Here is a 26,056-nt window from a genome sequence, read left to right on the forward strand (position 1 = left end):
AAAAAAAAAATAAAGTTAAAAAATATATATATATATGTAAGACTAAAAATGTTATCCTCTTTGTTCCTAAGCAAAGTTACCCAGCTCCTCTGATTTTTAGATACTTTCTGTTTATGAAATCAAAGTAACATGCATTAAGTACTGCTTTGTTCCAAGTAAGGCACTGCAAGAGAGGCAAAAGCTTGAGCTTAGAATTACAACAGTTACAACTAGCCTTGGATAATCAGTTGCTATTGTATTATGGACTGCACATAGTCTGAAGGACCATGAAGTTAAGAAGTCTTTGATTACTGACACATTTGGGGGTTGGGCAGTGGTTACTGTTTTAATTTTTGCTCTCTGGTTTCTTGACCTTTACTTGTTTACCTTGTGAGTTTCTGCAGCCCAGACATTTTAGAACTCTACAAAGCAGAAATAGCTTACTGGATTCTCTTAGAAAAAAAAAAAAGTACCTTACTGTGAAGTATCATCTTAAATTACTTTACTTTATTTTAAATTTGCATCATGTCTAGAGTTTGACCTGGGAAAGTTCTGTTATTTCTTTTAACCTAAAAGAAAAAAGTCATAAGGTACCTCAGCCCTGCGTGGTTAAGCCACAGAGCATCTTACAAAGGAGCAAACTGAAGCTGAATTTTACAAACCAATTGCCAAGCTCTTCATGAGCTTCATGAAACTATGAAAACCCAATTAAGAAAATAATATAAAGTTTTTTTAACCGAAACATCAGTTTGTTTCTGTTCTAATATTTTAGATTATAGTTTTATTTAATACATATTCATTAATTGCCACTATTCACTCAAAAGCATTGTTGGGGAAATAAAACCTAGAATCTTAGATCAAAGGATTGAGTAGGAACTTAGAGGTCACCTTATTTGGTCTTCCAATATCTCTGTTTAAGCAGCTTTTATTGCTGTTTTTTTTTTTTTCTTATGATGAGTTAAAAACTGAATTCAAGGGGCGCCTGGGTGGCTCAGTCGTTAAGCGTCTGCCTTCAGCTCAGGTCATGATCCCAGGGTCCTGGGATCGAGCCCCGCATTGGGCTCCCTGCTCGGCAGGAGGCCTGCTTCTCCCTCTCCCACTCTCCCTGCTTGTGTTCCCTCTCTCGCTGTCTCTCTCTCTGTCAAATGATTAAATAAAATCTTAAAAAAAAAAAAAACTGAATTCAATTAACAGCTTCTAAGAAGGTAAATGATAAGCTTCCTTTAATCCTTTGCTTTTTCTCTATCCTTCATTCCTTTTAAAAAGTTTTGTCAGGGGAGCCTGGGTGGCTCAGTCGTTAAGCGTCTGCCTTTGGCTCAGGTCATAATCCTAGTGTCCTGGGATCGAGCCCTGCATCGAGGCCCGCATCGGGCTCCCTGCTTGGAGGGAAGCCTGCCTCTCCCACTCCCCCTGCTTGTGTTCCCTCTCTCGCTGTGTCTGTCAAATAAATAAATAAATAAAATCTTTTAAAAAAAAAGTTTCTGTCACATTTTCTTCCACCCTGTCTTCCTTTCATTCTCCCATTGATACATCCCCAAACCCTCACTCCTTTCTTTCTTCAAGCACTGCCAGACACTGTGGATAAATACAAAATGAAGATTCATGGTCCCTACCCTTGAGGAGCTCATAGTCTAGGGTGACAGTTCTCTATATTCCTCCCACCCAGGATAGATAGTTTTCACATGCTCAACACTCTCCCACGGTAGAAGTGAAGATAAGGCAAATTGATTTACACCCAGATTCCAGACCCATCAGTTGTAACCCTACCCCCATCTCAAGCAAAGTATATTGGAATGTAAGTGGGCAGGAGTGACTTTACAGAAGCAACCTTGATTTCACACTAATTTAGGAGGGAGGGAAAGGTAAATTGTTTTCAGATTTCAGTACTTCAACTTTTATTAGTACAACTAAGTCACAGTACATCTCAGTACGGGTGAAGACATATCACAGGGACCCAACACCCTGATGGAGAACTTCCGGTCTCAGGAGGACGCTAAGTGACTGTCAGCTGTTTCCTCTGTGGCCCTTCAGAGAGTCTATGGGAGCTGTGCATCCTCTTGGTCTTTTCTTGTTAAGCCATCACAGTGTTAGTAAAGTGTACACTGTCAGGTGGGTATTATACTTCTTCGATCTCTTTCTCTAAATATAGTGGCCAGAACTAAAAATGCTAAGTACTACACTTCTGTTAATGCAGCCTAATATGTCCTTAGCTTAGTTGTAGTTACACTGTAACTAATACTCAATATTTATTAAACAACAAGTAGTATTAGTTTGCTAGACTCTGAGGACTCAAAAAACGAACATGGTACCGCCTTCAACATGGCAAAGCAATGTGATAGGTGCTACAATAAAAACATATATGGTCCTTTTTGTTTTAAGATTTTATTTTTAAGTACTCTCTACGCCCAACATGGGGCTCAAACTCACAACCCCAAAATCAAGAGACACATGCTCCACCAACTGAGCCAGCCAGGAACCCCCTATATATGTCCTTTGAAAACGGTTTCAGGAAGGGAAGGCACAACCTTTATCTGTGGAGGTCCATAAAGGCTTCAACTTGAATATATTTAGGGGAATAGTAAGGGGTATTGCACTGTACTCAAAGAAGGATGGCATGGGGAAACTTGGGGAACAAGGCATCCCAGGTAGAGGGAAGAGCATATGCAAAATCACAGAGGGAAAGAAGCTTTTGGCTTTTCAGGGAAGAACAAACTAGTTACAGGGGATGAAATCTGGATGTACAGAGGGACTTGTTAGAAGAAACAAGAGAAACAGGAGTAAATCCTGAAAAGCCTCATATGTACTTCTCAATTTGGACGTTATAGAGTGATGAGCCACAGAAGACGTGAAGTAGATGCATTTTAGAATTACTTTCTTTCCCAAAGAAACTGATGGCTATGGGTGCCTTTGGTAAGGGAAAAGAGTGATCAAGAAGTCAGGTGCAAGGGGCAGGATTTCCCTGTGTACCTTCTTAACTTTTTGGTTTTGCACCTTATGCATGCATATATTATAGAGTCAAAAACTCTTTAACTGTTAGAAAAAAATTTTAAACTCTGAATTCAGTGTGGAGGATGGATTGGAAAACGGCAAGACCAAAGTGGTGATAAAAAACAGGAGATCTGGTGAAGAAATGAGACAGGCACTATGTATGCAGAGGAAAAGCTTAAGACAAAGACATGGAATTAGCAACGTACAGAGATTGGTGTGGACAGAGAGGGTGTGGAAGAAATCTTAGTTACCTCTCTACCTCTGGAGGGATTATTGGGGGGATGGGGAAGAGAGATTCATGGAAATAATGAATTTTATTTGTAACATTAGGGCATCTAAGGGACATTCAGGTAAAGATATCCAGGATGATACTGGTAATACACGTCTGTTACTCCAAAGAAAGGTAAAAGAATGAGATCTCTCCAGTTCATAGAATTAAAGGATCCAAGGACAGAAGACTTACTTAGAGAATATGGATAATTAGAAGGGTCCAGAAGAAATATAAGTCTATGGAAGAGACAGAAAAAAGAGCAGTCAATTTATATTAGAAGCTCCCAAGAAGTTACAGTGATTAAAATTAGTCTGTGGATGATTGTCCCTGTTTAACTGGAGTAGATGATTCCTAATTAGAAACTTTTTAGGCAAAAATGTTTAGAACCCTCTCATGACAAATTTTAAGCTCCAATTACCCTTATAGATATGGGCACAGAACTGTTTTCTAGGGAAAATCTTAGCACTGTTTGTGAGGACTCCCTTGGCCTATCTCTATGTGCAGGTGGTTGGTTGATCCTGGTTGGCTTACTATTAATGAGAAAACGTCAACCCTGCCCTCCTCCCAGTTGATTCTCTGAGTATCAGGCATGTGGATCTATCCATGATCAGCAGCAGAAAGTGTATTCATTCACCAAAAAATGTGAATCTAAACTTTGCTGCCCTGTTCTTATCAGCTAAAGGAAATAATATCCTTGAGACTATAAGGGAGAGACTAGTAATTGAACTGTCCTGTTTCTGGTTGCTATTAGATTTGCTTTTACTCAATTTGGTAATAAAAGGAGCTGATAAATACTCAGGTACCTTGAATGAGCTAATAATTTGTCTCTCTATTCAGACTAGTTGTTTTGTTCCCTTCAAAACAATATTCTTTAAAAACTCGTTCAACATTGGGGTGCCTGGCTGGCTCAGTCAGAAGAGCGTGCAGCTCTTGATCTCTGGGTCATGAGTTTGAGCCCCATGTTGAGTGTAGAGATTACTTAAAAAAATAAAATCTTTAAAAAAATTTTTTTGTTTGACATTTATCTAAGTGGAAAGGCACAGAATAGAGGATTGCTAGAGCAGTGTCCCGGGGAGCAAAGACCCTGTTGTTACCAAACCCTCATTTCTTAGACAGCAGTCAACAGTCCATCTAAGCACGCGTTCTGGAGCAGGCGAGCTCTTATCCCACCCCAAGTGATTTAGCAAAGTGGTTCTTTTTTACCACCACTTTCCAGGAAGAGTTCAGGTAAATAAAAATTTGAGTGATATTTTGGCACCCCAGAGATGTGTAGTACCCCTTACAGAGTGACTCCTATGCAGTGGCCTGGCTTAGCTCCCTCTGGGCTTGCACTGCCATCCTGTCCTCGGAGCAGGGGTGTATTGTAAGAATGGACGAGATGCTGTAAGAAACAGATGTGCAAACCCTCTTCACTTCAGCTCTCCCAAATTTACAGCCTGCCTCTAACAAAGATGTAGTTACTGAAGGTCTGTTCTTTAGTGTTCTAACCTTATCCCTGGGTTTATCATATTTTCCTTCCCCTAAATTCCTTATTCCTCCATTATTTGTTATTTACTTTAAGGTAAATATTACTCTTTGAGGTTCCCAGATGCTTTTTATTTTCTTTTTCTCTTTTTTCTTTTTTTTGAGAAAGCGCGAGTGAGGGGAGGGGCAGAGGGAGAAAGAGAGAATCTCAAGCAGGCTCCATGATCAGTGTGGAGTCTGACATGGGGCTCGATCCCAGAACCCTGAGATCATGACCTGAGCCGAAATGAGGAGTTGGACGCTTAGCCTACTGAGCCACCCAGGTGCCCCCCAAGATGCTTTTTTTAATAGATTTTATTTTTTAGAACAGCTTTAGCTTTACAGAAAAAATGCGAAGATAGTACAGAGTTCTCATATACTCCATAGCCAGTTTCTACTATTATCAACACCTTACATTCTTTTTTTTTTTTAAGATTGTATTTATTTATTTTAGAGAGAGCAAGAGTGAGAGAGATCACAGAGGGAGAGGGAGAAGCAAACTCCCCGCTGAGCAGAGAACCCAATTCAGGGCTTGATCCCAGGGCCCTGAGATCATGACCTGAGTGGAAGGCAGACGCTTAAATGACTGAGCCACCCAGGTGCCCCAACACCTTACATTCTGTGGTACATTTGTAACAATCAATGAGCCAATATTGATATATTATCATTAACTAAACTCCACACTTCATTCCAATATCTTTAATTTTTACCTAATGTCCTTTTTCTGTTCCAGGACCACATTACATTTAGTTATCTTGTCCCTGTAGGATCTTCTTGGCTGTGACAATTTCTCAGGTAATCCTGGTTTGATGACCTCGACGGTATTGAGGTGTATTGGTCAGATATTTTGTAGAATGCCTTCCTTTCAGAATTTGGTTTTTCTCATGGCTAGACTGATGTTATGGGTTTGGGAGGAAGAACACAGACAATGGTCCATTTTAATCACATCATATCAAGGGTTCATACTGTCCATATGGTTTGTCACTGTTGATGTTGACCTTAATTACCTGTCAAAGGTTGTGTTTGTCAGGTTTTTCTACTGTGAAGTTACTCTCTTTTTCTTTCTTTCCAAACTGCACTCCTTTCTGTATTCTTTGGAAGGGAATCACTAACCAGAGCCCACACTTAGGTATTGGAGAGTTATGCTCCCCCTCCTTTAGGGTGTGCTAGCCACATAAATTATTTGTCATTCTTCACAGGAGATTTGCCTCTTCTCTCCCATTTATTCATTTATTCCATCATTTATAGCAGTGTGGACTCATAAATAGTTATTTTATAACTGGGTTATAATCCAATACTCCCTTCATTTTTTTGCTCAAATTGTTTCAGCTTTGATCAGTGGGTGCTTTTTCAGTTAGCTCCCGTATCCTTTTGACATACCTCCATCAATGTCGTTTTTATTGGTTTTTTGTTTAGCACTTTCTTACTTTCTGGCATTACAAGATCTTCCAGGCTCATCTTGTATATTTCCTGCCCCAGGGTTAGGATCAGCCATTTCTCCAAGGTATCCTGGTTACTTTTATTGGAGAATGGTATTAGAACCCAAGATTTGGTGTTTGGAGTGTCATTACTTCTAGACCCTCTCGGCTGACAGAGCAAGGAAATATATGTGTATATGCTAACCAATAAATGTACCCATATCTCTAAATATTTCTTTTTTTTAAGATTTAGTTATTTATTTGAGAGAGAGAGAGAGCAAAAGGGGGGGTCAGAGGGAGAAGCAGACTCCCCGCCAAGCAGGGAGCCTGATACGGGACTCGATCCAGGGACTCTAGGATCATGACCTATGCCGAAGGCAGTCGCTTAACCAACTGAGCCACCCAAGCACCCCTAAATATTTCTATATGTAGAACTGCCCCTATCTATAATAAGATAAACATGATTGCATACAACCGACTCTAATCCATTACTACATAGGTTATCCTAGTCTCTTCCCTTTGCTTACTTGTAAACTCCCACTCCAACAGCGAGACACCTAGCTTCCATTATCTACAATCATTTACTTAATTGCTCAGGGTAATGTATATATTTATGGAAGTATCAGAATTGTTAACCCTACTCCTCTGGATAACAGCTGTATCAACTTGAGTCCAGTGCTTGTGTGCAGTTCCTTTTGTCTTTAGTCTTATAGACTCCCCCTCATCTCCAAGTGCTAATCTGGACTCCACCATTTCCTTAGGTAAGCACCTTTGCCCTTCACTCTCCTCAGTGAGGCCGTTTTATACAGGGATAATACCAATGGGTTTTGTTGTCACAATCTGCACTCCATCCTGGGATGCCCCAACCTTTGTTTTAATCTCCTATGCACCTTGTTGATGAGGGAGGAATTCACTCCCTAAGGTTATGCAGATGGTCAAACCGCAGAACACCCAACACAGGACAGATGTATCAACAGCAGTCTATTGGTCACATATACTCACAACCTAGGGGAAGGGGGCACAACATAGCACTCAGGGCCACACAGGGGTTGCACTCAGGAACAGAATGAACAACCAGTGGCTTCGGAAGGCAGGCTTTGTAGTATCAATAGGGTGGGGTGCCTCCTGGTTCCTGTGAAGAATGTGATTAGTTATTTGAATAATTCTACAAGCTGACAGGGTTCTGAACCCACTACTCGGGGATTAGCACTACCTGTGCCTGGCCTTTTGGTAAGAAGGGTTGTTTGGCTACAGAAACTTATCTATGTGAATGGATAAAGAAGATGTGGTATATAAATACAGTGGAATATTATGTAGCCATCAAAAGGAAAGAAATCTTGCCATTTGCAACGACGTAGATGGAATTGGAGGGTATTATGCTGAGCGAAATAAGCCAATCAGAGAAAGACATGTATCATATGACCTCACTGATATGAGGAATTCTTAATCTCAGGAAACAAACTGGGGGTTACTGGAGTGGTGGGGGGTGGAAGGGATGGGGTGGCTGGGTGATGGACATTGGGGAGGGTATGTGCTACGGTGAGCACTGTGAATTGTGTAAGACTGTTGAATCACAGACCTGTACCTCTGAAACAAATAATACATCATATGTTAAAAAAAAAAAAAAAAGAAGATAGCAGGAGGGGAAAAAGGAAGGGGGCGAAATCGGAGGGGGAGACAAACCATGAGAGACTATGGACTCTGAGAAACAAACTGAGGGTTCTAGAGGGGAGGGGGGTGGGGGAATGGGTTAGCCTGGTGATGGGTTTTAAGGAGGGTACGTTCTGCACGGAGTACTGGGTGTTATATGCAAACAATCATGGAACACTACATCAAAAACTAATGATGTAATGTATGGTGATTAACATAACATAATAAAAAAATTAAAAAGAAAGAAAGAAAGAGAGAAAGAAAGAAAGAAAGAAAGAAAAAGAAAAGACAGAAAGAAAGTAACTTATCTATGGGAGCAGAATGGGGAGGGGAACTTATAGCTGGGCCATTTGAGGCCCTCTCAATAGTACCAGATGTCAAGGCAACATGTAATATTAAGCCTTAATATTAGGCCTTACACCACAACCTTGCAAATGACTTTTTAAAATTTGCATCATGAAGGTTCACTTTCTGCTGTAAAGTTCTGTGGGTTTTGACAACTGTTCAATGCCATGTATCTACTATTATGGTATCAGAATATTTTCACCACCCTAAAAATCCCCTGTGCTCCACATATTCAACTCTGTCCTCTTTTTCCTGTCTCTATCATTTTGCCCTTTTCAGAATGTCACTTACTTGGAATCATACAACATGGAGTCTTTTCAGACTGGCTTCTTTCCCTTAGCAATAACCATTTAAGGTTCATTTCTATCTTTTCTGTCACCCTTAAGTGGTTTTGAAATAAGGAAAATATACAATATTTAAAATTTTAAGATTGGTCTCCATTCTAAAATATTGTCTTCAGATACTTTAAAATATTCTATACTTGGGATGCCTGGGTGGCTCAGTCAATTAAGCGTCAGCTCAGGTCATGATCCCAGGGTCCTGGGATCGAGTCCCGCGTCAGGCTCCCTGCTCAGCTGGGAGTCTGCTTCTTCCTCTGTCGCTCCCCCTGCTTGTGCTCTCTCTCTCTGTCAAATAAATAAACACAATCTTTTACAAATAAAATAAAGTGGGGCGCCTGGGTGGCTCAGATGGTTGAGCGTCTGCCTTTGGCTCAGGTCATGATCCCAGGGTCCTGGGATCGAGCCCCACATCGGGCTCCTGGCTCGGCGGGAAGCCTGCTTCTCCCTCTCCCTCTGCCCCTCTCTCCCTGCTCATGCTTTCTCTCTCTCTCTCTCTGTATCTCTGTGTCTCAAATGAATAAATAAAATCTTTAAAAAAAAATTTTTTTTAAATAAAATTAAGTATTCTATACTTTTTAAAAGAATCTGATAATGGTACAGCTTTGCTAAAAGATATGTTAAATGTACCAAGAGGAGATTAGATAGATAGATGATAGATAGATAGATGATAGATAGATAGATAGATAGATAGATAGATAGATAGATAGATACTCTGTTATTTAGCTTTGGTGGTTTCCTCAATAACTAAGTTATATAGGCAAGGAAAGAGTTAAATACCTGATTTTGTTTATGTTTCAGTAAAGAATATTATTCCTTACACATGTAATCAGTACATGAAATTACTAATTTAATTATCCCTTTCTTTATATCTATTATTTCTCTTACATAGAGTAAAACAATTAAATTCAAGTACATTATCAAATGTGTAGAACTTTTAATTTCAGAGATTAAGATGGTTTTGGTTTTATGTGGGAATTTTATTTTCTTTGTGTTAGGAATTTGTTCTAAATCTAGTATATTTTATTTTTACTGAAATGGTTCTAGATTACTTGACTCTATTAAATTCTAACTTGGAAAATCTTCTAAGTGTCTTATTCAATTACATATATTATAATTGACCTTTAGTAGAAGACTTTGTTTTGTCTGTAACTAATACTTTGTCATGTTTTTTACTTCTTTAGAGTTCTATGTACTTGCCATAAATTCAACCCAAACTTTCTAACAATTGTCTAAAATCTTTTCTCAACATTAAAGTGCATGAGGTATATGATATGCAGGATGTGTTCATACTTTGTCATATTTTTTACTTGCTTAGTTTTCTATATGCTATTCCTCGATTCAACCCAATTCCTCCAATTGTCTAAAATCTCTTAAGACATTAAAACATGATATGCATTGGGCACCTGGGTGGCTCAGTTGGTTGGGCGACTGCCTTTGGCTTGGGTCATGATCCTGGAGTCCCAGGATCAAGTCCCACATCGGGTTCCCTGCTTAGCGGGGAGTCTGCTTCTCCCTCTGACCCTCCGCCCTCTTGTGTTCTCTCTCTCATTCTCTCTCTCAAATAGATAAAATCTTTAAAAAAAAAACAAAAAACATGATATGCATTATCAGTTTGATCTTCTTACACATGACTCTCCTAGATCTTTCTTACCTTATTTGCCTTCTACACCTGTATCAGAGTTATCACCCAAGAATTTCCCCCTTCGCCATCTTCCTCAAGAGTCCCTTTACCTTTCTCCTGTGTTGGATTTATTATTTTGCGTATACCATGGTTACCCCTTTTTTGCCCGTTTTTGCTTTTGTTTTCCCTGGTTTTGGTGAAACCTATCCCACCAGTAGCTTTATGAGAAAGGCTCAGGGAAGTGAATTTTTCAGAGAGCTTATGTGTTTGAAAATGTCTTTATTCCACCCTTACACTTTGTAGTTTGGTCGGATATAGGGTTTTAAGTTGTAAAGAATTTCCTTGAGAATTTTGAAGGCATTGCTCCATTGTCTTCTAACTTTCCTTCTTATTTTTAAACAAGTATATTGAAGTGTGATTTACATTTAATAAAAGTCACCTTTAAAAAAAAAGATTTTATTTATTTATTTGAGAGAGAGAGAGAGAATGAGCATGAGCGAGGGGTTGTGGGGGGAGAGGCAGAGGGAGAAGCAGACTCTTCACTGAGCAGGGAGCCCAACACGGGGCTCCATTCCAGGGCCCCAGGATCATGACCTTAGTTGAGGGCAGACGCTTAACTTACTGAGCCACCCAGGCACCCCTAAAAGTCACCTTTTTTTAAGGTATAGAATTCAATGAGTTTTGAAGAAAACATACTGCTGTGTAACTACCACCACACTTAAAATATAGAATACCTCTACCACCCCATAAAATTCCCTCATGCCCTTTTGATTTCTTTGATTTCTGTCCACATATTGTCTTTCCAGAATGATACACCAAGAAAATCATACAATATATAGACTTTTGCATCCAGCTTCTTTCACTTAGCCCAACCCTTTTGAGATTTATCCATCTTGTGGCATGTGTCAGTAGCTTATTGCTTTTTTTATCATTTAATAGTATCCCATTGTGTGGATATACCAAAATTTATTTCTCTGTTCTCCAGTCATGGTGTTTGGGTTCAGTTCCTACAGCAGGAATAGCCTGCTATACACATTCACATACAAGTCTTTGCATTCCCATTTCTTTTGAATAAATATTCAAGAGTCAGATTGCTGGGGTTGTATAGTAAGTATATGTTTAACTTTATAAGAAACAGCAAACTTGTTTTTCAAAGTGGCTATACCATTTTGCATTTCCACCAGCAATGAACAAGCAATTCAGATGTTCCTCATGAGCATTTAGTATTGTCAGTTTTCATTTGCTTTTTATTTTAGCCACTCTAGTAGATATATAGTGCTATGTCATTGTGGTTTTAATGTGCATTTCCCTGATGACTAATGATGTTGATCATCTTTTCATGTGTTTATTTGTCATGCACATTTATTCTTTGAATTATCTGTTTGAATTTTTTGCCCATTTAAAAAAGGGGAAACTTATTTTTTTTAAAGATTTATTTATTTGACAGAGAGAGATAGTGAGAGCAGGAACATAAGCAGGGGGAGTGGGAGAGCGAGAAGCAAGCTTCCCACTGAGCAGGGAGCCCCATGCGGGGGCTCGATCCCAGGACCCTGAGATCATGACCTGAGCCAAAGGGAAACGCTTAATGACTGAGCCACCCAGGGGCCCCAGGAAACTTATTTTTTAATTATTAACTTCTTCTAAATACAAGTAATTAATCATATATGTTTTGCATATATTTTCTTCAAGTTGTGTCTTATCATCTTTTTTAATTATTCTTTTTGGAGAACAGAAATGCTTAGTTTTGATGAAGTCCAATTTACCAATTTTTCTTTTATAGGTTGTGCTTTTTATGTCATATCTAAGGAATCTTTGCCTAACCCAAGTTCACGAAGATTTTTTCCTGTTTTTTTAATAGAATTTTCCTGTTTTTTTCATATAGTTTTAGGTTTTACGTTTAGACCTTTGATGCATCTTGATTTCATATTACAAGGTAAGGTTTGAGATTCTTTTTATTTAAAAATTTTTTTTTTGCATATGGATGTCCAGTTTTTCCATGACCATTTGCTGAAAAGACTATTCTTTCTCCGTTGAATTACCTTGGCACCTCTGTTAGAAATCAATTTACCAAATATTTGTGGACTCTGTTATGTTGCACTTATTTATGTCTGTTCTTACACCAGTACTACACTGTCTTTGACTACTGTAGCTTTATAGTAAGGTATTATTCCATTGTAAGAATCCGCCATAATTTATTTAACAACTTCTACTTAGGGGATTTAGGGTTTTTTAAAATATATATTATAAATAATGCAACAACAAACGCCCATAGGCATAGAATTTTCTGCCCTTGTCATAGTGCTTGGGTAGTATACACGCTTCAAGTTGGGAATGTTAGATCAGTGTTCCTGCACACTTTTCCCTAGTAATTGTGTCTACTTTAAGGTCCAGATCCACTTGGGTGGCCTTAGAATGTAATTAACTAGGCTATCTTGGCTGCGTTCCAAGGCACTGCATCTGATCTTAAACAGTCTTTCAACGTACTAGTTCTGTGCTAAAGCAAGGATATCCTGCTTTCTTCTTTGGTTAGTTCATGAGCTGTGGCAAGGTGCTTTCTCAAGAACACAAAGATAAGAATGCCCTTTCAGGGGCGCCTGGGTGGTTCAGTCAGTTAAGTGTCTGCCTCCAGCTTGGGTCATGATCCCAGGGTCCTGGGATCAAGCTCTGCATCGGGGTCTTTGGTCAGTGGCAAATCTGCTTCTCCCTCTCCCTGTGTTCTCTCCCTTGCAAATAAATAAATAAAATCTTAAAAAAAAAAAAAAAAAGAATGCTCTTTCAGAGTTAAAGAGTTTTTCTTTTCTTTTCTTTTCTTTTTTTTAAAGATTTTATTTATTTGCCAGAGAGAGAAAGCAAGGGAGAGAGCGTCAGAGTACAAGTAGGGGGAGTGGCAGAGGGAGAAGCAGGCTCCCTGCCGAGCAAGAAGCCTGATGTGGGACTCGGTCCCAGGACCCTGGGATCATGACCTGAACTGAAAGCAGACACTTAACCGACTGAGCCACCTAGGAGTCCCAAGAAAGTATTTTTCAAGACTTCCAGAGCATTCTGCCTCTTTGACAGTTATATTTTTGATTAGTTGGCAAGCCAATTTTCAAACAATTTTTAATTATCTGTGAGTGGGTTAATCAGTTTGCTGATTAACCATGGAGGCAGGTGAAGTATGTGGTGAGGTGGAGAAATTGAGTATGGAGAATGTATGACCTTGAGATTGAACCTGAACTCATGTGGTAGGCATCTCAGGATCATGTCTTCCTTGCTCCCTCTGCCTTTGAACTGAATCTTCACCAAGTAGCTGTAGATCGTCAATCAGAAATAATTCCCAAATGGTTAAACTACCCCTACCTGGATAATAAGAGTTGACGTCATTTTGTTTAAACATGACTTGGGCTTATCCATGACCACTTTCCTTTCTTCCCCTCTTGGTTCACTGATGTATCCCCAATGTCTAGATCAGTGCCTGGCACAAAGACAGTGTTCAGTTTACCTCTGTAGACAGAATGTTGTTAAAAACAAGTTTATTGGATATATCGTCATCTTGGTTACTCGGTTGATAGAAGCTTTACCTGAGAGATAAGCCACCTCATTGTTCTGATCAAATCAAATTTCTGAGCCTACAGTGCTATAGAGTTTATAGCATAAAGCATACATCACTGACTGTGGTGGATTCACCAAGATACATGTTGTCTTTACAGAGTTCTGTCTTTCTGCTATTATCAAAGTGATACCCCTTATCCAGGAATGACACCTGCATAGTAATAATGAACATGACCACTTATCAGACTCTCACCATGTGCCAGGCACGGTGCTGGCACCTTATATGTACTACCTGATTTTGTTCTCATAGCAACACTTGGCAACAAACATTATGAGGTGGGTATAACTTTTTGCCATTTTACAGGTAAAAAGCTGGGCTTAATTAACTTAAAAGCTAGTAACTCTTGTGTTTTGATTTTACCTATTTATTTTACATGGTAGATGCAGCACTCTTTTTGATTAAGGCTTTACCAAATGAAAAAAAAAAAACAAATGATCACTCAATCCCAAAATGCTAAACTTGGCATTGAGGTTCATGATACCCAGTAGGGTAACCCCTAGACACACGAAGCTATTGAGCATTTGAAATGTGACGTCTGAACTGAGATGTGCTGAAAGTGTAAAATACACACTGTATTTTGAAGACTTGGTCTGGAAAAGAACGAAAAATATCTCCAGTTTTATACTGATGACATGGTAAATGATGTTGGACGTATTTTTAAGAATATTAAAATTAGTTTCACTTTTTTTTACGTTTTTTTAAAGTAATCTCACACCCAGCATGGGGCTTGAATTCATGACTTTGAGATCGAGTCACATGCTCTACTGACTGAGCCAGCCAGGTGCCCCTTTTTTTTACATTTTTAAATGTGGCACCTAGAAAATTTAAAACTCCATGTGTGGTTTGCATTTGTGGTTCACATTTTATTCCTGTTAGACAATGATTGTCTAGCATATTTTACAGACACTTATATTGACCAACTCAGCACAAATTTTACTCAGGTTGAATCTGACAAAGAGCTCTAAGCTGGGGGCCCCTGGCTGGCTCAGCTGGTAGAGCATGTGACTCCTGATCTTGGGGTTGTGAGTTCGAGCCGCATTTTGGGTGTAGAGATGACTTAGAAATAAAATGATTCTTGGTAGGGCGCCTGGGTGGCTCAGTTGGTTAAGCGACTGCCTTTGGCTCAGGTCATGATCCTGGAATCCCTGGATCGAGGCCCGCATCGGGCTCCCTGCTCGGCAGGGAGTCTGCTTCTCCCTCTGACCCTAACCCCTCTCATGTGCTCTCTCTCATTCTCTCTCTCTCATATAAATAAATAAAATCTTAAAAAAAAAAAAAAAAAAAAAGTAAAAAAAAAAAAAAATGATTCTTGGTAAACTTCAGAGAGAGGCCTAGGATTTCTGCAGAGTCAGGCTCCTGCACTGGCCACAGGTGTTGAGTGACCAGAAGCTTCCCTCAGAGGCCCTCCAGGCAGTTTCACGGCAGCGCCATTAGGCAGCGCACCTCCCCGTGAATGGCTTTCCCAGCAGCATCCCCCTGGGCTTTCCAGCCAAGTCCCAGCAGCAAGGCCCTTCAACATCCAGGGAGCTATGCTTCACCTTCTCAGATATCTGGATCTCAACTCCGGGGGTAGGGAGGCCCTTTCCTTTGGTGCTGTATCTCAGCTTCTAGGGGTAGTGGCTGCTCCTTATTTCACTCTTCCTATAGAGTTCTTTCATTTTTACTATTTAATCCCTCATTACCCCAATCCCTTCCATTAAATGATTACTGTTCATATTACTGTGTGGTTTCTGCCTCACTGAAGCCTGATATACTAACTATTTTTACTGGATGTTTATATTTTATACTCTGCATGTTATTTCTGTTATTTATGTAATAAACCACCACATTTTAGTACAGTAAGTGAAGTTTTGTTATTTTGCAAATACTAAAGGCCTGTCTGTGCTTGCATCTACACAGATTTTAGTATACTCTCAACTCATGACATTGAAAAAAATCCAGGAGAATGTGTGGGATACTGCTTTTAAATCTACCTATAATCTATTCAGACTTTAAAAGTTATCTCCTTAATGCATATGAAATTTATTCAAAAATTTTATAAACTGTTCAAAAGTTTAACTATTGAGGATTTTACTCGATAATGTATTCTCTCACAGCACTTTCCTGAGAGGGAGTGGATCAGGAAAGGGCAGATTTGCTCTGATCAAGATTGGGGAAAATGGCTTGCTATTACCTTTTCAACGAACTAACTTAATGCTAAAATTATGTATGTGAATAGTATCTTAGATCTCTGTACTTTATGACATATGATTAGCCCTGTGGCTCCACATCCAGGCCACAGATGAGTAAGGATTCCATTTAATGAAGACAAATTTTCTACAAAAGTAGCCTTATATTGTGCATTCTTTTTAAAGGAATGCATTCCAATAACACTCACGGGTTGTCGGAATTTTTATTACCAAAGAAAATACGTACCTTTAGTAAATAATCTCTGTGCCTTAGTTTTCTCCTCTCCAAAATAAAGAAGTTACATTATGCCACCTCAAGTCTTCTGCAACTGGAAAAGCACAGTACCCTGATGTGCTGCCTCACAGGGCTAAGTTCCCGGAGGTTTCTCTCCCTAGAGCCATCCCTAATTAGACAGGACTTCTGAGGCTTCCTGCTTCCTGTCTCCTCTCCTGGGGAGCTGCTGCTTCTCTGAGGGCTGCTCCTCTGCGACACAGGGACCGTCAACAGTTTCCGCCCCGACTGTGCCTTCTCCATTCTGAGGTGGCTGAATCATATGCCACCCCTCCCCCCTTCCTCTCATTTGCCCAAGATAGTTCGTTTCTGAAATCATACCATTTGCCACCTGGCATAATATCATTTGCTTCCTCCTCAGCTACCTCGACCATCTCTACTCCCTTTCTCCTCCAATACCATTTTACCAGTTGTCTTTTTTTTAAAGACCTTTCCTCTAAAGGACTTATTTTCTCTGTATAACACTCAGGAGTTCAGATCACTCTAAGCATTTTTAAGGGCAAACCAAATACTTTTTACATTCGCTAGATGTTTATTTGCAGAGCTATATAAATATAACACTCTATCAGAATAGGACTTTTCTTGCCTCAGGGAACTACCAAAATGAGACATACATTCCATACCCCCCCCCCAAGAAAATATATCCAAAAACCCTGGTCATAGCTCTTAGAATCCTTAGATCAACGACAGAAGAGGGGTACAAGGGAGAGATTGGCAAAGAAATTCCTTTGAAACGAGTTTTCAGTACTTAAGCCAACCTTCTTAGAAAAGAGGGTTGCTACCTCTGCCGAAGGAACCTTCAAAGGCACCACTCAGAGAGCTCTGAAATGTGTTTCCTGCAACTGTTTCGGTGGCGTGCCAAGAGAGGCCTGCTGCACTTAAGAATTTGGTCGGGTCAGGAATGTAGCAATGTTTCCTATGGACCAAATGCGGGCCACCCAAGGAAAGAGAGAGCATGGGATAGTTTTGGATCCTGCCAATAGGGCCCTCAGAGGTTCAGAAAACCCTAGGAGAAAGAGGCTGGATACTAGGGGCTAGGAAGAAGTCACAAAAGACGATTTTGAACTGAGATGGGAACCACAGGAGAGGGATCTCAGTAGGGAATCTCCGAAGAGGTAATCCAAGGGCCCAAGAGTAAAAGTCAGCTTAATCCTCTACTAGGTCCAGGGGAGGAGTAAAATTGCAGCTGACCAGAGATGCACAGGAGAGAAAGGTGAAACCAGAGGACCATACCTCCTCCTCCCCTGCTAGCTTCCAGGCCAAAGGGAGCCCAAGCTGGAAGAAGTGAGGTAAGGTGAAGTCATCTTTGAATTTTGACTTATTACATAGGATTGGACATTTTATTTTTTTTAAAGATTTTATTTATTTATTTGAGAGAGAGAGAGTGAGAGAGAGCCCAAGAGGGGGTAGGGTCAGAGGGAGAAGCAGACTCCCTGTTGAGCAGGGAGCCCGATGTGGGACTCGATCCCGGGACTCTGGGATCATGACCTGAGCCGAAGGCAGTCGCTTAACCAACTGAGCCACCCAGGCACCCCAAGGACACTTTATTTATTAAAATAAAACTGTTTTGCAACTAATCACGACTGGAAGTTGTTTTGTTTTGTTTTTTTTAATTATCTATGAGTGCTCTAAAAATACACAGGCCAGACCAAGTCTTCATCCCGGGGCACTGGAGTATATTCCCAATGTATAAAGAAAGGACACAAAAACAGTTATGTTTTTATCTCAATCCACATACCATGCCTATTCTACAAACCACTTGCACACACAGGAACCATTTTTTCATTGGAATTTTCCTTGACAAAACATCCTTCTACCTTACTGTACAAGGAAATTTTTATTTCAGATTCCATTCGGCTGGGGGGGGGGGGGGGGTGGGGGGGGGGGGAGAGGGAATTTTAACCAGGCTCCATGCCTGGTACAGAGCCCCAGGCGGGGCTCAATCTCACCACCCTGAGATCATGACCTGAGCTGAAATCAAGAGTTGGACACTTAACCAACTGAGCCACCCAGGGGGTCCCACATTTTTTTTTTCTTTGAGAGCACGAGCAGGGGGAGCAGGAGAGGGAGAAGCAGGCTCCCCACCAGCAGGGAGCCCAATGCAGGGCGCGATCCCAGGACCCTGAGATCATGACCTGAGCCGAAGGCAGACGCCCAGCCACCCAGGTGCCTCTTTTTTAAAAGAAGTTTTATTTATTAAGTAATCTCTATACCCAACATGGGGCTTTAACTTACAACCCAAAGATCAAGAATCACATGCTCTACCAACTGAGCCAGCCAGGTACCCTGTTACTTTGCTTTTCTTATATGAATATACAGTATTACAAAATTTCAGCTAATTACAGCCTAAGCCAAATTTTGCAAGCAACCCAGAACTCAAAAAAGCCGAATATCTGCCTGAATGACTGTTGTCTTTGCAGGGGTGGCTCCTAACATTTAGCTTTCTTAACTACCTTTCTAAAGAAGGGTCCTCTAACCCCCCACATTCTCTATCACATCTTTGTTTTTACACATTTATCACTACCTGAAATTGCTTACTTGTTCCCAGTCACCCTCCAACACACACACACACACACACACACACGAGCGTATGTACACCCAACTGAAATCCGTCAGAGCAGGGCCCTTTGTCATTTTCTACCTATCTCCCGGACCTGGACCTGCTTCTGGCACACAGAGGTCACTGAACAGGTATTTGATTCAGGAGAAAGGGCACTACATCATCAATAGAAATGAAAGGAAACCATAGAATTTCCAGGTAACCTTCCCAAAGCATCTTTTTTTTTTTTTTTTAAAGATTTTATTTATTTATTTGACAGAGAGAGAGACAGCGAGAGAGGGAACACAAGCAGGGGGAGTGGGAGAGGGAGAAGCAGGCTTCCCACGGAGCAGGGAGCCCGATGCGGGGCTCGATCCCAGGACCCTGGGATCATGATCCGAGCTGAAGGCAGATGCTTAACGACTGAGCCACCCAGGCGCCCCCCAAAGCATCTTTTTTAAACTTTCCATTCCTCATTGCCTGATCTTTGCTGAATCCCTAGAAAACTGGCTTTATTCTCAATTCTCTACTGAAATAAAGCTTATGGAAAGTAAACACTAACCCAAATTTTACCAAATCTGGAAGTCTTTAAAGACTTTGAGAGTGTGTGTGCACACGAGGCGGGGGGAAAGGCAGAAGCAGACTCCCTGCTGAGCAGGGAACCTGACTCAGGGCTCCACTCAGGATCCCGGGATCATGACCTGAGCCAAAGGCAGACACTCAACCTGCCTGAGCCACCCAGGCACCCCTGGAAGTCTTTATTTTTAAAATCTTCATTTTCAAAAACCAAAAACAAACCAAAAAAACCCTTCATTTTTCTTGACCTCAGCCAGGTGACTGAGTGCCCCTCGCGTGTTTTTGTTCCCACTGCACCTCTAACATGGCCTGCCACATAGTAGGTACATTACCAGGCACATTTATGTTGAATAAATGAATGAACCACTCTCTCTAGTCTATGGACATCTCCCCAAATCTTTGAGCCTCTCTACATTGTCTTTTTTCCTTGAGTTTGTATATTTTCAAACAGCTTCAACTGTCAAGGATGGCTACTGAAGTTCCTCAGTCAGGAAATTGCATCCTCTTCTCTCACCACCATTTCTATATGCCCACTAGGTCTCACCATCACCTCTTATCTCTGTGTAAATTATCTTCACCATTCTAACCCTTAAAATCTCTTTCCCAACTCTATGTTCACTTCTTCCAGTGTAGAGCTCCAGCCCCGCCTTCTGCTCCAACTGCCACCAGGTTTACTCAATTCTTCCGGAACATTTCCTTGTGATGTCCCACAGGCATTGCAACAAAACCAACTTTAGTATTTCCCCCTCTTGCCTCCATTCTACTCTACTCCATCTCAGTGAAATGCACAAACCACCTCTTTGCCCTGGTCAGAACCCTATCATCCAAGACTCCCATCTTCCTGGTAATACTTTTGCACATATGACCTCATGGAATCCTCACACAGGCTATGTTACAGAAGGAAATGGGGCTCAGAAGCTCCCTTCGATTCAAATTTCAGGTATTCTCATTAGAGACCTTCCCAATACAGCCAGCCCTACTGCCACTACCTCAGTCCATATCCTTATGATTTTCACATAAACTTCAGAACCTGCTGCCTGATCTTCCAGCTTCAGTGACATCCACATCACCACCTTCTACACTTATCTTGCTAGTGAAAACGAATCATGCCACGGCAGGGTTGGAACCTTCAATGATTTATCATTCCTTCAGGCTCAAGTCCAAACTCCTTAGCTATGGTACTCGAAACCTTTCATGATTTGTTCAGCTTACCCCTCCCAGATGCTTCTCTTGCCAACTCTCTCCCTCTCTCCTGACCTGATAAACCACAGTATCTGTGATTAAAGAGCCAGGTAAACAATACACGAGACATGAAGCACTTGATTATTTCTGGATCTCATTTCAGCAACACACTGGTAATACTCAACTGGTCCGGAGTACCCTCTGCCCAAGAAACAAATTTCTCAGCAGTTCAGTATGGGTAACTGAGCTACCTGAGTGGGTCAGGTGTACCTTTTACTGTCTTAATATAATTAAGTGGGACATCTTTTGTCAGATTGGGATCCACTGCCCAAACCTCAACCAATGCTCAGGACATCATCAGATACATCAGACAAGACACGAACTTTCTGCAAACTATGACTCATCTGAATCCACCTGTTTGCTCTCTATTCTAAATGTGCCAACCCAGCATCATCTCTTTCCCATTGCTTCTCCCTGGGCCTTAAAATCAATTTAACTGAGCAGGGTGGTTTCATTTGGTCCATGAGCCTTCTATGATCTGCAGGGATAATTACCATAGCACCAGAGTAATTTTCCAAACTTAGTCCGTGCTAAGGGCCACAGACACTGGCAAATGAAGTCAGCTCACCTTACACTCAATAAACACAGGCCTTTGTTAATACATCACTGCCCACCTGGCCCCTTACCCTTTGCACCAATGCTTTTCCTGACCCAGAATTCATAATTTCACAGGTGTTCAGGTCAGTGCCCATTTGCCCCACAGCCTACTATTTATTCCATACTGGCCAATACCTAGCTTAGTGGGTCCCTCCATTACTCAGGAACCATTAGTGACACTGGAAGATTTCAGAAAGATGTTGACAGCTAATCAGATTTCAATTCTCTCAAGTACAGCTGAGCCTGAACAATGCAGGTGTTGGGGTACCAACAGCCCATGTAGTCAAAATGCACATGTAAGTTTCAACTCTCCAAAACCTTAGTCTACTGTTGATTATAAGCATTACTGGTTAACAGTCAACACACATTGTGTATATATATTATACATTGTACTCTTACAATAAAGGTAGATAAAATGTTAAAACTCAGTGAAGTTTATAGTACTGTACTGCATTTATTGAAAACTCACAATTCAGGGGTGCCTGGGTGGTTCAGTCATTACTCAGGGTCCTGGGATCGAGCCCCACATCGGGCTCCCTGCTCAGCGGAAAGCCTGCTTCTCCCTCTCCCACTCCCCCTGCTTGTGTTCCCTCTCTCACTGTGTCTGTCAAATCTAAAATCTTAAAAAAAAAAAAAATTCCAATGTGTTGTTCAAAGGCAACCTGTGTATTAAAATTGCTGTTTTTCAATTTCATTAACTTGACTCTAATTACTTTAGGTTGTGACTATGGTAAAAGCAACTTCACTTCCTTACTATTGACTGTGCTCACAAGTCCATAAAGTTACCATCAGCCCTCCAGTTTGCCAGTGAACAGAGGCACGTAAGTTAGTAAAATCACACTAACAAATGGCAACCAGCCTCCAGGAACCAGGCTCTAACAATACATCTCTGGAGCAGAGCTGCCACTCTGGTCTCACATCGGGAAGTCCAGTTATGTTTAGATGAGCTGGGGCTCCCCCAAGTGAATGTAAGCCGTGATCTTAAGGATGAGTTAGAAGCTAAAGAAAAAAAGCAGGACGGCGCCTGGGTCGCTCAATTGTTAAAACACCCCACTCTTGATTTTGGCTCAGGTCATGATCTCAGGGTCTTGAGATCACTCAGCAGGGTGTCTGCTTGAGATTCTTTCCCTCTGCCCCTACCCCTGCTCACACACACCTGTGCTTGCTCTCTCAAATAAATGGATCTTAAAAAAAAAAAAAGGCAGGAAGGCAGGACTTAGCTAGTATCTTGGGAAAGCATTACAGGGTGCAGTAAAGGTTAAGGTTGGGAAGGCACTGAAGATCATGAAAGTCCTTTACAGGTCAGGTTGTGATCAATGGGAAGCCGCAAATTACTCAGGACCTGGCCACTTTATTAACGCGCTCCACTTAATCTCTGTTCTCTCACTCAGCAGTCCCAACTACACTGGCCTTGTCTCCTCGTTGCAAAATACTGGCAATAAACCACCAGAACTGGGAAAGCATGGCAAAAAATTTCAGTCTTTTAACACAGAAAATTCAATGATCACTCGGTTGACGGTTAAAGAAACTCTACTGGGGACCTATTTATCATTGCCTTTCATCTACAAATGTTAAGTTTATCTCTTTGGCTTTCCTTTACTTTGTACTCAATCCACTGCATTTGCATGTGGCCCAACTTTCTCTTAACCCATCCCACTCAAGGGTTTTTGACTCACACCTAGCAAGTAGCTTCAAATACTCAGCTGGCCACCTACATCACACACAAGCCTATATGCTAGATACCAAGCAAGCATTTTAGAGACTAGACTGAATTAAGATCACCTTTCCAAAAACAACTCATTCAATCACTATCCTTCATGTTCTCACTGGTCTCCATACCCTATGACGTAAGATTGATGACCACTCCCCAAAGTCATTAGACTATAACAGATGGATATTACTAAAAGCAGTTATGCTTTTTCATTTATTTTTTTTTTTTAAGTTTTACTTAAGTCTCTACACCCCACATGGGGCTCAAACTCGACCCTGAAATCAAGAGTTCCATGCTCCTCCAACTGAGCCAGCCAGATGCCCCTACTCTTAACATCTTAAACACCCATATATATCATGAGCTCTGCTGTGCTCATACTGCATTCTTTAAATCGTTTCCCAGTGTTATGTGCTTGAAGGAATCCTGGAATTCTGCTTGTTTATCCTCCTAAGCAGTATCACAACCCAGTTCAAAAGGCAGTGCTCCAGAACAGTCACTTAACAAGTAAATCTAAATATTACGCTGTCCCATCCCCAATCCTATGGCAATTCAATGATACTATAAGGCTATTAAAAATACCTTAGCACACCAGGTATTTTTTTAAAACCAGAACGTTTATTGTGTGACTAATCGTTGAAATCCTTAAGATGAACTGGATGCTGCAACAGCTGCCCTCTTGGGCTTAGGTGTTGTTCCTTCACGGAATCCATGCCTGCATCGTATTAAAAATGAAAACCAGTTACTTCAGCAATAATATATACATTTCAATTTTTATTAATACAGATTTAAATGAGCTTATCTCAGTTAAATGCTGAAATCAGTATCAGATTCATATGTTCAGACATTTATTTTTACAACCATCATCGATAAGCTACAATATTTTATTTACTTCCTTCTGCTTCAAGATACCTGTTTTAAACATACACTTAACTGCAATTAGAAAAAAGGTCAAGAATTTATTTGGTTGTCCCGATCACCGGGCCAGTACTTCTCTCCTGCTTGCGTTAAGAGACCCATTTCTGAAAATGGGTCCCTAGGTTAGCAGGCAGAGACCCTAAGTACTTTCCTTTAGTCAAGGCAAAACAAAGAGCATGTTTAATCGCTGACATTTTCTAAACTGCTTAACTATGCTTTACATTTTAACTCATTTATTATACATACACATCCTAAGGAGAAAGTGTACTGTTACCCCACTTTTAAAGGTTAGTCTGCCTTCAGTTCATGCTCTCAAACTCCTACATTACATAGCAGTCCACTCACTACAAGCCCACACTATTGTATTATGCTTTGAAGTGCAAAGAAGGTCTCCTCAGCACACAAACACATCTAAGGGTGTTGTGTTTACAAAGCCCCAAAATGCCTGGTGATCTTTTAGAGCTAGAAAATCTGGAATTGAGGGGGCAAAGGCCAGGGATTCTGCTAAGTATCACACAGCACAGGACAGTCTACCCAACAAAGAATTATCTTAGTTGAGACCTACATGACTAACGCCTTAAAAGACACCGTTAAAATGCAGTTTCTCTCTAAGTTGGGGCTGAAATTCTCCATTTCTAACTCTAAAGCCTGACTTTAACAAGACAGTAAGATATCTTTCTTTCCATACAAATGCAGTAATTATGATGGTTTTCTACAGCAGATTTGCACAAAGCCACATTAAGTGAAGGCCCAATCCTGGACTTCAATCACCACTATTGTCTTGACAAATTTGGTAAGAAAGTGAGGTGTAACCTATCCCTAAGAAATATCATTACATTTTGGGGTGTCTAGCTCAAACCGCACTCTAGACATTTATTTATAATGTTGCTCATTGAGAGATTAACAAAATCCAGATTAACTGATCTGAAGGTTACAGTGGCAGCAGAAAAAAATACCCTCCAACACTTCATCCCCACTAACCGGGATAGTATCCTTATTTTACAGCAGATAAAGGAGGTTCTTCTCCAAGCTCACAGAACCAGTTGCGATGAAAACACAAAAAACTGTACCTGAATCTGCGGTATACAATTTTTAGGTGCCTCATTCGACCGGTCCCAGTGGTGTTTCGTCTTTTAGCCTTGGCACTCCAGTTATCTAAAACACAAATTCAGGTGAGGTTCTGATCTTCCCCACATACGTTATGGGCACCGTTGGTCAACATACTTAAAGACTGCCTTCCTTGTTTTTTTAAATCCACTTCCCCCGTATACAGATGCACTTTTACGTTGAGTACCAACTAATGTCTCAAGCCATGCCCACTTCCCTACATCGCAAACAGACTGCTGACCTCCATCCCAACCCCTGACACAGTCGGCCCGAAACACGTTCCACTTACACTTTCTCTTGCGCTTGGCAGGATAGCCGCACTTGCCACAGGTGGACTTCTGAAGGTGGTAGGCCTTCGAGCCACAGCGGCGGCACAGCGTGTGCGTCTTATTGCGACGCTTCCCAAACGATGACGTCCCCTTCGTCTGCAAAGAGGAGGAACAATTTTGAGATCTACTGATTTCTATACATATCCCGACATTTTCAGGAAAAGAAATTACTAAGACTTAAAGACAATTAGAGAAGAGTTTAAAGACAATCTAGGGCTGAAACTGTGGCGGCACTTCCTAACTTCTTAAATGCAAAGAGACCACTACCAGCATTTCACGGTATCTAAAGCCTTCTGCAGGGGTTGCTTTATTTTGAAATCGGCTACATTCTTTAAAGGAGAGAGAAAAAAGACAAGCCGCAAGACGAAATAACGTGGTGGTTTTCCTACCTACCCCGACCCCCAAACCTAAGAGATCCTGCCAGGCCTCACCAACAATGAATTTTTTTGCTTACAGAGCCAAACACTCCCAGACCACGCTTCTTCCTTCAGTTCTCATCCGAAGGCAACGCTTCTCCAAAGATCAAAAGAAAACAAGGAACCTAGAGTGGCTCCTACTCCACGACTGTAGACTCAGCATCCCCAGGTACAGTTAGGAGCCATTCTTCTGGCTCTTGAGGGCCACCGCATGCCCCTTTCCTGCCCACCCGCTCCCTCTATCAGCGACCTTGCCGGCCCCCTAAGGATGGCAGGGAGCGCGACGCACAGGACGAGGATGGAAGGCGATTCGGAGAACCACTGGAAACAACTCACCATCTTGTTTCCGCGGCAGACCCCAAAGAGACCGGAAGAGGAGGCACTTCCGCTATATCGTGCTCAGAAGCTTCCGCCCAGGGAAGTACTTCCGGCAGGGCGCGGAGCACCGTTCTCAAA

At 41.2% G+C, this 26,056-nt stretch overlaps 1 protein-coding gene and 1 non-coding gene across 2 annotated transcripts; both read right to left on the minus strand.

The window, feature by feature from the left end:
• Positions 1 to 23,425: 23,425 nt before the first annotated feature.
• RPL37 (ribosomal protein L37) lies at positions 23,426 to 26,056 on the minus strand. The gene is made up of 4 exons (XM_032415415.1): positions 25,937 to 26,056; positions 25,145 to 25,280; positions 24,819 to 24,903; positions 23,426 to 23,545 (listed from the first exon to the last, which is right to left on the minus strand). The coding sequence occupies exons 1-4, from the start codon at positions 25,937 to 25,939 to the stop codon at positions 23,476 to 23,478; spliced, it is 294 nt and encodes a 97-aa protein (XP_032271306.1). The 5' UTR covers positions 25,940 to 26,056; the 3' UTR covers positions 23,426 to 23,475.
• Positions 23,626 to 23,706, minus strand: LOC116639296. Its single transcript, XR_004300806.1, has one exon. It is a non-coding gene; the product is annotated as a small nucleolar RNA SNORD72 (small nucleolar RNA).

This window comes from Phoca vitulina, unplaced genomic scaffold (assembly GCF_004348235.1).
Source record: "Phoca vitulina isolate PV1807 unplaced genomic scaffold, GSC_HSeal_1.0 scaffold17, whole genome shotgun sequence".
Lineage (NCBI taxonomy): Eukaryota > Metazoa > Chordata > Mammalia > Carnivora > Phocidae > Phoca > Phoca vitulina.

Bases quoted from the DNA above. Each gene is read 5' to 3' on its own strand.
- RPL37 (XM_032415415.1), bottom strand. The intron at 24,904-25,144 runs GTAAGTGGAACG...TTTGTGTTTTAG, and splicing joins TGCCAAGCGCAAGAGAAAGT to ATAACTGGAGTGCCAAGGCT. The intron at 23,546-24,818 runs GTACAGTTTTTT...AATACGATGCAG, and splicing joins ATTGTATACCGCAGATTCAG to GCATGGATTCCGTGAAGGAA.